We start from the raw sequence: 11,617 nt of genomic DNA on the forward strand, positions 1-11,617 counted from the left end.
AGGGGAAAAACAAATATCAGCTTGATCAAAAACTTTTGTGGCCTTTAGAAGTTTTTAACGGTGGTGTCACTCTCCCCACTGTTTTCTGTGGTGGGGTCCACTTGAGTTTTGGATGTGACTCATTCTTTGGATCTTACACTAAAATGATCTCTCCAGATGGATGGACGGCGTTGATACAAAACATACATCATGGTGGGGCCCACGGAACTTGGTGACGTCACTTCAGTAGCAGTGTTGCTACTCAACCTGTCAGTAGCCAATCTGCGCCCCCCAACAAACTTGCTAGGTTGGCACGTGTGGATGGTGCATCTGAGATTGGCATATGCCAAAAGTTTGTGAAAAGGAAACATTTTTTTTAATTATCCAATTATAGCTTCGCTTCACTTCATGGGATCATGTTGACAATATGATCGATCTAACCGTCCATCGGTGGACCATAACCATAAGAGAAAAATAAAACACCAGTTATACAGTTGCATATGATGAATAGCCTATAAAATGGATGGTCATTAAAGGAAGGACTGATCAACAATTGGATCCACCATCAATAGCTCGAGGTTCTAAATAAGGATGATGAGTCACATTCTTTATAGGGAGCCATTGCATGTCAGCTATATGTGGAGAGCTGCACATGGGTGAAAGATTGTGCCGATTGGACCATTAGATCATGCCAGACTTCGATGGTGGAGATTTGATCACGATTCCAGCAAGAGAAGCCTTAGTAGGCCTGGATCTGGATGCTGGGCCTTATTGGCTTGAATCCTGGATTGATTGTTGAGTATGTTCTTATCAGTTGGACAGCCTGCAGGATGCACCAAAAAATCCTCTGAGATTGGAAGATCCTAGCCATAGAATATTTAGTTACCTGTCAGAAGGCTCAGTATGCCGTACCCAAGTGGGGCCCACGCTTTGGGTCACTAACCACCCGTGTCCTGATAATTTGCCATCCAACCAGCAGATAATTTCCAACATTTGTGCAATAAAATCAGCTTCAACATCTCATCAGATGGGCCACAATATAATTGCTGCACCAACCAACCTTCTTGATGGATTCATTGGAAATTATGGAGCTGTCCAACCAAACATGAGCCTCTCTCAACCAAAAACCAAAAACATTTTTAAGTTACAACAGTATTAAAACACTAATGACTCACAAATTCCTTACTTCCTCAATTACACCAAGCAGAAGAAAATCACTTTTTTTTCTTTTTCGTTATTGCAACCTTGTACCAAAAGGCTATATGTATTTTCATTTCTCCTTGAGTAAGCAGATACAAAATCACATATACTCACATGCACCTGCACTTGTCTGTACTTGTATTCCTCATATTTCAAGTCCCCTCCATAGAAACAAAGGTCATTATTTGCTTATAATGGGGGGCAATCCATGTTCCAATTTGTAAATTTAGCATTTTGAAATTGCCACTTGATTGCAAACACCAGTGCCCGATACGGGGAGAGGGGCACTGATGATTATCTTATGGCTGATGGGTGGAGTCCTCCCAATTCGCTTGTTTTGCCCTGAGGTTGAGAGTTTACAAAGTGCTGAGGTCGATTTTGCTTTTATGGAGCTGAAAGGCTGGGGTGATCCAGCTCCCGCAGCTGCACTGAATGCCCGACCAGTTGAAGTAGCCCAGGCGAGCTTCACAATGCGCACACAAGAGCTTGCCTTCTAATGCACCTTCTTCAACTGTTCATTCAAATGAGAATTATTAGAACATGAAGCAGTCCCTAAAAAGCATGCTGCAACTCTTAAATCAATGGCCATCGGAAGAACGAAGATTTGAGAAGGAGAAAAGAAAGAAACAAACCTACCGATAGTCCACATTTAACATACAACTGGTAGGCACAACACAGGCAACATGCATGTGTGCAGAGTGTGGGGGGAGGAAAAGGGTGTGGGCTACACTTGTGGGTGCAAGCTATATGCAGAAAGGGGAGAGAGGTGCAGGCTACTTTTATAAAAAATTCAAAATAGCATAAATGCCCCTAGAGCTAGTAAAATCAGCACCACTCATGAGGCAGTGCGAGTAAAATTTGAACTGTTGGTTGATAAGAATGCGGAGATTTAAAACCATAGTTCATGACTCTATGAAGGCTAATTGCATGGGTAACCTTGCTACTCACATTATACATGGTAGAGATACATGGAGGGGCTGGTGGGTGGGACGACTACTTTTTGGGCCAAGCCATCCATTCAGTGGGACTCACCTAATGCAAGGTTGGGATGTGCCACATAGAGGTCATGTTGCTGCATATGGATGCTTCAAAAGATCTTCACTGGAAGGTGCGTGCACTCAGCACAACTCCATGCAACGATCCAGCATATATGATGGCTAGGAAACACTAGAGTCGGTGTCCGAGTCACCAAAAATTGTCTGAGGAAGTTGGTTGCCTAAGTGAAAATTTTATACAAGACCAGTGTCCAACCTAACCTAATGTGCCCCAACTTGATTGAAGTACAAGACGCATTTACTGTATTTATATATTCCAACAAGAACTCGGCAATGTTATGTTCATAATAGAAGTAAAATATTGTTTAAATATGATTCATAATTTCATAATGGGACGCACAAGCTTGGGCATATCATTTAAGTAGGGAATCTTAGGCAAGTATAGCATATTGATTCCCCTGCATGATGCAATGCACCCAAATTGGACACATGGTATGACAGTTTGTGATCCTGACTGTTAATTGGGTGGGCACCACCACAGATGAACTGCTGTCTGCAAATCACAAGGATTTGACAATCCTGCTCCCGATGGATGGACCTCTTCCTGTTCGGTGATGGAAGATACCAACGTGCTTTGTTCTTTTTTCTTTTTGTTTGTAGGTTGCAGGTCAGATGGCTAAGATTGTCTAACCAGTGTGATTTCTCTGCCATGTCCTGCAGATGGACCCACCTGATAGATGGTTCAGATCATGAACCATTTTAATTTATCCAATTAGCACGAGCTCAGAGTAAGCACCAGAGCATGCGGAACGCCACCTAACAGATAGCAACTCAAAATTTTACACATCAATGGGGGTCAAACAGCTTTACCTGTTTTCATCCATCGCAGAGGCTCAACAAATATAGATGAGCACTCTAGCTCATCAGACCTGTTAAAAGGGTTGCCGCTTCTCCGCTTTTGCCACTCGAAGCATGTCTCGCCCTCACCTGGAGTGTGGCCGACAACATTCTCTTGTAATGCAACAACTCTCCGGCACTTTTTGCAGCGGTAAGCAGTAGTTGGTTTATCTCCATTGGGAGCTACTTCAGAAGATACAGCTTCTGTGGATAAACCCGGATCAGCCGCAAATTTGGAACTGTTTATCTTCTCACCTCGATTATAGGAATCTCCTGAAATCAGATCTTGACCGTCTAAGATGGAGTATCTAAGAAACCGATGAATGACTTTTAATGTAACTCTTTGAAATTGAAACTGAGGTGACATGGGAACATAAATAAGCATAATAGCCGCGTGTCCCATGTCTTATACCATACACCATACCAGCAAATAAATATACCAAAGTTTTTAAAAGGATGTGTATAAATGTAGTCTACAATAAGATTGAAAACCTTTCAATGAATGTTGAAACAATACAATCAAACAATAGCATTTAATTATCAAAGATAGACGTGAGAAAAAAGTAGGCAATATCAAGAGTGAAATTGAAATATATGTGTGTGTACATATATATACACATTTTCTTATTGATATTCATACAACAGATCACCTAAAAACAACAGAGAAAATGTGGGCTGAACGATGAGCAGTTAAGCTTTGAATATTGCCATCAAAATATGAATGATTCCCAAGGAATAGGTTACTGTTGAGTTACTTGCACTTGTAAACAAGAACGCCAAATAGTTTTGTTTTTAGGGCATGTTTCTATGCATGGAATCCAAGACAAAGGAAAAAAAAAAAAAAAAACAATAATTATCAAATAATGATTTCCACAAGACCTATAGAAACATGGATGCCAATTTTGAGTGGGTAGCAAGTGGAAATCTTATATTCCTCTCACAATCTTATCTAGTTTATTATGCCAGGATTCCAAATTATGGAAAAGTGTAATGATTGCTTGGTGGAATCCACTATTTTCTTTACTATCCAAACAAACATGAATTGTCACATCAAAGGAGATCTGTTTATCTTTTCTGCACTTTGGCATGGAATCCACGGTTTCTAAACATAGCCTTGAGGAATCCTCCATGAAACAATGGCCTGACTTCATCAACTATTCATTAGCATAGTCATCGAGCTCTTGCCCTCACGCCAATCCTACATTCATCATTATCTTAGCCTTCCTCCTAGCAATTTAGGGTCTACTTTTAAATCGTAGATTGGTAAGAGCTTTATGCTCGGGTGCCCACCAAACATCAACCTCTCTCTTTTACCTTGGGTCTAGAACCGGTCATGGCAAAGATCACGTTGACAACAATCTCAGCATGCCAACACAGGCCTAGTAGTACTCCCCCAAACACACGCACACCACAAATGGAATGAAAGAAAAGGAGAACATGGGAGGGCGAGTTGGACATACCAATAAGCACAAGGCACGTGTGAGCACACACACATGAACTTCCCTCATATCAGGCAATAAACACAGGCACCCGAGTTGGCATTAAGGGACACATGGACTGTCATTGGACCAAAAGTGGAAACGACATACACAACCAGTTGGCTGCAAATAATAGCAGTGAGCCCATTGATACATGTTTACTGAACACCACTCAGTCACTCACATTCCAACCTGATCATTCTTGACACTGCACTTTAGCCGTAATTATAGCGCATTACCAAAGAAGAGGTGACTTACAAACAATTAAAGTCTAGAACCAAAAAAATTCACCAAGCATAGAAATGGCATAACAATGGATAGTGCTAGGACTTGCCAATCGGCACCTAGAGCTGCAGATACCCGAACTATCAAACCCGATTTGATCAGGTCTGGATCAATTTCAGTTTCAATTCATAATCAGGTTGGGTCGAGAACCTGACTCTGGCACATGTTGCATGCCCGAAGATACAATGTTTTAGGTTTTATTCTTAATCATATTTACCACTTAAAAACAATAGAAAAGACATGTTTCGTGTATGGAGCCGAATGAGAATTCAGGCACAAGCACGAGTCCATATCTGATTGTAGACCCAACCCAAACCTTATTTGGCAATGTAATTCGTGCTCAGAACTAGACTCTATAAGACCTAATAGGAGAACTGAATCTGATGGGATTTGGATTAACCTCATATGTGATACCCATATCTGAACTAACAGCATCTTGATCGGATTCCATTAGTTGGATCTGTATACAGCCATAGGGGTACACCTCTGACCTGAATCTGACAAGTTAACGACCCTAGATAGCAGCAAAATGACTTCCCATCTATTTTCGCTTTTCAGAGTTTCTAGTTTTCCATGAAAAACTAGTTATGCAGAGTGCATTAGAAATAGCATAAATTACAATAATGGAGTTTAGTCAGATTATGGGCCCCTTCCTCCCTCCCTGGCATGAATTATAGCATAAATTACAAGAATGGAACACCAAAGAGTCCTCTCTATAAGGACAGCACCTCTGCCGCCTTGCTTTCTTTCCCGGCTTTGAGAGGATGGGCTCAAGTTAGATGAGGACTATGAGCAACCCCAAAGAGTCTTTGACGGTTTATGTAGTGATGGGTCCTCTAAAGTTGCAAAAAACCAAATGTTGTTGGAATTTACCATGGTATGTTGGCAATGATTATTCCTAGTTGTAAAGGGACCATTGGGCATCAAGAAGACAAATGTGTCTTATGGAGCAGTGACATCAGGATTTCTATGGACATTAATTGGGATTGGAAGTGGTAGAATCAGCACTGGAAGTGGATCGGATGGCACTCTGAACAGTTATGCAACGAAGCAAAGAGATTCTCAACCCCTTGGTTTCAAATACCAGTGAAAGGTCTCCCCACCACTTAGAATATGCATCTTCTAAACATATTTTGAATGGCTTCTTTTACTTGGCCTTTGTTTTTTATGCCAGTACTCATTGTTCAAGATTGTAAACTTTAAAACCCATTCTAAATAGATGCAATTGCAGAAAGGTGAAAGTTTCTGCTGTTCATCTCCTCATTTCCAGGTCTCTTAGAAATAGCAGAAAAATTATCAATCATGGAAGCATGCCACTGAGAACTAGGAGATTAATCACAAGAAGAATTTAATTTCCTTATTTAAAAAGAAAAAAGAAAAAAAGAACTAAATGTGAGAACAATTCCTAAATCTGTCTGTAGCTTAATATATAGGGTTCTGAATTTCGAGAGAATGTCCTACCTAACACATTTTTTTGAAAGGTAACACTACCAGGGATTGAACCCTGTCTAATGAGCAGGAGACATCCTACCTAACATATATGGAGTTGAATGAGTAAACTGTAAAATAATACTTCATTTTCATACAAAAGTGGCATGTTTAGACATATTCATATTCATATATTTTAGGAAGTAGAACTCAAAATATGCACATGCAGACAATATAATAATGAAAAAAAAAAACCCACCCAATACTTTCAAATGAAATCGCTTATATATGGGGCTGGCATGATCTACTTTGAACCCCATGTCCTCGAACATTTTTAACTGCAATGGAAATACAACAAATGAACCCTGCTGTCAGAAAAAACACATTGCAAAATAGTATCCTAAAATCTTGAAGAACCTGGTGCCATGAATTATATCCAAGTTCTAAGCACTCACCTCCATAAATGTGGCATGTGTTACAAGATCTAGACCATTCATCTACCAGACACTATTATGGATAGGCCATACAAAAATCACATTGGTTTAGATGATTCATCGATTAGAAGACTGATGATTAGAATGGATGGTCAGAAGAATTCCAATCAACCGTTGACCTTTAAATTGGTCAGAGGACTTAAATGGTTACAACGGATGGTTGGAAGAAGTCCAATCAACAGTTGACTTTCAGTGGGCAAACATCCTCCAATCAGCTGCAAGGATATCCAATCATTGTGAATTTTGAGGTATGGTCCTTTTTTACATAATTGGCCAGGATATTTATTCATCCAGTAGATGAAAATCATCCAATCTGCTGCAGGGCCCAACAAACAGGCAATCAGATAATGTCCATGTGTGCCATGTATATGGAGCGCTTCATAAAAATTAAAAAAATAATAAATATATAAATATATAAATAAAAAATAAAAACTTAGATGTAAAGGTAGCACCGAAGTCTTTCCCAACTTTTTACAGGGATAAACACTTAAACCCATTGTTTTTTTATACCCAAAATCCCACACAGACACATTGTAATGATTGGGATGCAGTTTATTGAAAGAGAAGGGTCTTTGTCAAAAAATACGGGGCATGGTTAAATTGCCTTTTCTACTTCTGTCTTTTAAAAAAATGCCAAATAACCTTGTCTCACCTGTTCTAGAAAACCATCATTGGGGCATACAAACTCACAGCTTTGCCTTAAAGATTCAAGTGCATCTGCAGGAAATTGTAGGACATAAAAAAGAAGAAAATATTGAAGATGAAGCAAATATTGTATATGAATGCAACAATAATATTCCCAATATCTTCAAACCAATCAGTAAGAAAAGCTAGGCTCTATCAAAAAACTTAAATCAAATCAGAATGACTAACACTAATATATAAGAAGAATGATGCTCTCTCACTGGTTTGCACCTTATTACAGTACAAATGAGTTGTCTTGGCTACATGAAGAGTCCAAAACATTAATCTGGATGTACCATGAAGTCCACCCACTCTCCATGGACCACCTTGCTAAACTTGTACTAATCAGAGATCCTAAACATCCAAAGGATACCACTTTTTGTTACAATCATCTATATTAACAACACATTGATTGATGGTTCTGATTGTCAAATCAAAGCAATTCTAATGCAGGGGCATTTTCACACTAGGCTTGAGTAAGGTGGCATGTGGGATGCAGGGGCATACTTGGGATGGGTGGCCCATGTGAGGCGGGTGACTCATGTGAGGCAAAACCCATGTGATGTGTGGCCCACAAGGGAGGTTCGGTCGCGGATCTAATCCATGGGAAGTGGAGCCTGTGCTATGAGATAATGGGATTAATTCGCTACACTCTATCAATTCGAGCTTTTAGAGCAAGTGGTTAGTTGTCCTGTGTCAAGTGGTATCAGAGCGGGACGTCTCGTGTTCGAGACTCCTCGTTGGGGGTTGAGCAAGTGGTTAGTTGTCCTACGTCAATCTCCTAAGAAGCGGAAGCATGAGCAATCCTCGGGGGGGTTGATACCACGAATTTTGTTCATTGGCCTGTGAAGAGTGGGATGAACTCAATGGATGGTCGAGGTAGTGATTGGATTATCCATGTGTCCTGTGCAACTATTTTTCTTTTTTCTTTTTTGTAAAGTATCCGGTGCAACTCATTTGCATCAGAATATGTTTAAAACTAATGTAGCATCAGGTCCACAGTATATAAATTACAAACCAACAATAATCCAAAATGAACAGCTCGGATTTGTTCAAACCTTCTTGAGATAGATGTTCGGTTCTCATCAGATACGCTGTAATGATGGCTGCACTGCAACGACACAGATGCAAATATTAATGTAAATAACCCTGAAGTTGATAGCTATAGAATAGGAAAAGCAGACATCATGTAGTCATGCTAACTATTCCAACCCAATTGTAGAGCTGCTGTTTGGGAAATGCTGCAAGATAACTTTCAGCTACAACCAGCATGAACACAAAAGTAGTTTTCTTGTTATGTACTTGGAAGGATGGCAAATTCATAAAAGGAAGTGAATAGAAGAGTCAAAAGACCAAAAGTTTCTGCCTTATATCGAAGTAGAAATAGTCATCAAACAACAAAGCACATAACTTGAGACAGCTCACCAATTAGGCATTGTGTGGTATAGGAAATTTTGGGGAATAACCCTATCCACACCAGGCCACATCGAAGCAACAGTCTGGATCTCCAGACCATAAGTCAAAACTTGTATGGGCAGTCCTCATCAGGGCCCTACAAGTATCCGATGTGCCAAGTCGGCATCAGGGATGATCCAAACCATTGATATAACGGGCCCTACCATGGAGAGGCGATACCCAAATATCTTCCAGAATTAAAAACATTAGCAATTCAGGCTTTAACCTTTTTTTCTGAACCACTGCTACAATTTTCAGCCATCCATTTATAGCCCACTTACAAAGGAGTTAGGATCTTCCAAATTGGGAACATTTTTGGGTCATCACCCATCCATGAGGGCCCCATCAAATCAACGACCTGGATCTACAGACCATAACTAACACTTACATGGACAGTCCACTTCAAGGCCCTACAAGTGTCTGACGCGCCAAGTAGCCGTGTGAGGGGTGATCCAGAACCTTGATATAATGGGGCATGGTAAGCCCATTTTTTGCTCCCTCTATTGATAGATCAGGGGCCCTCCTGCCGGGCGGAACGAAATGATCTTTCAGGAAGTAGTCCCATCACCGTCAGGCCGGTGCCTGACAAGAGGAGGCAGGGCTCTCTCCAACCATTCCGGGGATGCCCCAAATATCTTCCAGATTTAATAACCTTTGTTTAACCATTTAATCTTTTTTTTTCGAACCATTGCCATAATTTTTCAACCATCCATCTATAGGCCACTAAGGAAGGGGTTAGGATCTTCAAATCAGGGACATTTTTAGGCCATCACCAATCCACGCCGGCCCTCATCAAATCAACAGTATGGATCTACAGACCACAAGTCAAACTTGTATGGACGGTCCACTTCAGGGCCCTATAAGGTCTGATGAACCAAGCCACCGCATAAGGGCGATGCAGAACATTGATATACTGGGCCCTACCATCAACAGGGAATGCTCCAAATATCTTCCAGATTTAATAACCTCAGTTTAACCTTCTTCTTCTTTTTTAATCTAAACCATTGCCATAATTCATAATTTTGCAACCATCCATTTATAGGCCACTAAGGAAGGGGTTAGGATCTTCCAATCAGGGGCATTTACAGGCCATCACCAATCCACGCCAGGCCTCATCAAATCAACGGTCTGGATCTCCAGACAATCAGTTACACTTGCACCGGCACCAAACAGTCCTCATCAGCAAAATTGCCTCTTTTCACTTTCCACTCAAGAACCAACCCACAAAAGCTACGACCAATAGCTAAAATTCCACAATTGGAAAACAGAATAAAAACCCAAATTAATGACAGAAATTACGAAATTACCTCCTCGAGACGCCGGCAAAGCAATGCACTAATACCGACCCTTCTTTCCGGCTCTCATCGATGAAATCCAAACACACATCCAAATAATCCAATAAATTCTCGCTTTCCATATCCCTCAGCGGCACTGCCATCCGCACCAGCTCGAGTTCCGGCCCCGCCCGTTCGAGCGAGTACAGGAGCTTCTGTGGGGCGGCGGGAGCTTCGCCATCGACCGGAAGGTTGTCGTCGGTGCCGACGTAGACCTTGCGGATCTCCTTCGTGGGGATGGAGACGGTGGACCTCCAGTCGGAGAAGAAGGAGATGGAGGCGGAGCTGAGGAGGGAGAGGACGTGCGTGACTTCGGTGCTCCCGCGCTGCAAGATCTCCGCCGCGTCGTTTATGTCGCTGATGAAAAGGTGGTCACGCACCAGATACGGCATGACCGCGGGTCACTGGAAATGGTATGCCCTAACCGTCTCTCTCTCTCTCTCTCTCTCTGCTTTTCTTTTCGGCGTTCTCCGTCTCCACCGAGTCCGTCCTCCATTTATATGCTTCTCGCACGTACGAAAAATCTCCACCAGGAGATTGCACGTGTAAACCCGCTAGCCAATGACTAGCCCACACGTGTTGAGACGATAACGTGGCGTTTGTCGTGTTTTCTCTTTCCGTTAGAGAAGTTATTGATAGACACGGGAAGTTGAAGTACACTCGCTCGAGTGCACTCTACAGGTGGTCGCCTCTCATACATGCATATTCGTCACACGTGTGATAGATCCAAACCGCTCATCATGTAGTTTGCCCCGTGTAAGTACCAATTATCAGCCGTTGATGTGCCTTGAGTGTAGGAAAATTGGAAATATAGATTAACCATCCATTTCTTTATCCGTTGGTATCTGTGGAATACATATCATTTCCGTTGAATGGCCCACCTAATAATCAGATAATCCTACCCGATTGCCTGATGAGAGGTTAGGATTTCTCGCAGGTGGGATACCTTGCCACTTGCCACTGGAGCAAGTGCACTGCCCACACTTCCATATTTCCTTTATTTCTCTGAGAAATGATCCCATACACCATTGTGTAATACGATAGCATACAACGTTTTATTTTTCGATTGCTCGTTACATAAGTAGAAAATCTGAGCCGTCAAGATGGTGGGCCATACCATCAATATCACTTGGGATGGAAATTGGAACAATCTACTCATCAGGTGGGCCACATTCATATACTGAGTAAAACTACAGGATTTACATTGATTTCAATGGTGTAGCCACGTGACTGATGGACCTTCCTAATTTTCTTTCAGGTGATCTTTTTTATGAGGCCTACTTTTTGGACGTCTCAGATGTTATGATGCAAAAGTGACACGTCAGCTGTGTGTGGCATACATGTAATTCAATCTAAACCGTCCAAATTGGATGCCCATCATGAACATG

At 41.5% G+C, this 11,617-nt stretch overlaps 1 protein-coding gene across 1 annotated transcript; it reads right to left on the reverse strand.

Moving 5' to 3' along the window:
* Nucleotides 1-1,185: 1,185 nt before the first annotated feature.
* On the reverse strand, nucleotides 1,186-10,708 carry LOC131228220 (uncharacterized). The gene is made up of 6 exons (XM_058224111.1): nucleotides 10,203-10,708; nucleotides 8,499-8,551; nucleotides 7,409-7,473; nucleotides 6,522-6,600; nucleotides 3,045-3,344; nucleotides 1,186-1,690 (listed from the first exon to the last, which is right to left on the reverse strand). Exons 1-6 carry the CDS (start codon nucleotides 10,619-10,621, stop codon nucleotides 1,536-1,538), a joined length of 1,071 nt encoding a protein of 356 aa, XP_058080094.1. The 5' UTR covers nucleotides 10,622-10,708; the 3' UTR covers nucleotides 1,186-1,535.
* Between the last annotated feature and the right edge of the window lie 909 nt (nucleotides 10,709-11,617).

Source organism: Magnolia sinica, chromosome 15 (genome assembly GCF_029962835.1).
Source record: "Magnolia sinica isolate HGM2019 chromosome 15, MsV1, whole genome shotgun sequence".
NCBI lineage: Eukaryota > Viridiplantae > Streptophyta > Magnoliopsida > Magnoliales > Magnoliaceae > Magnolia > Magnolia sinica.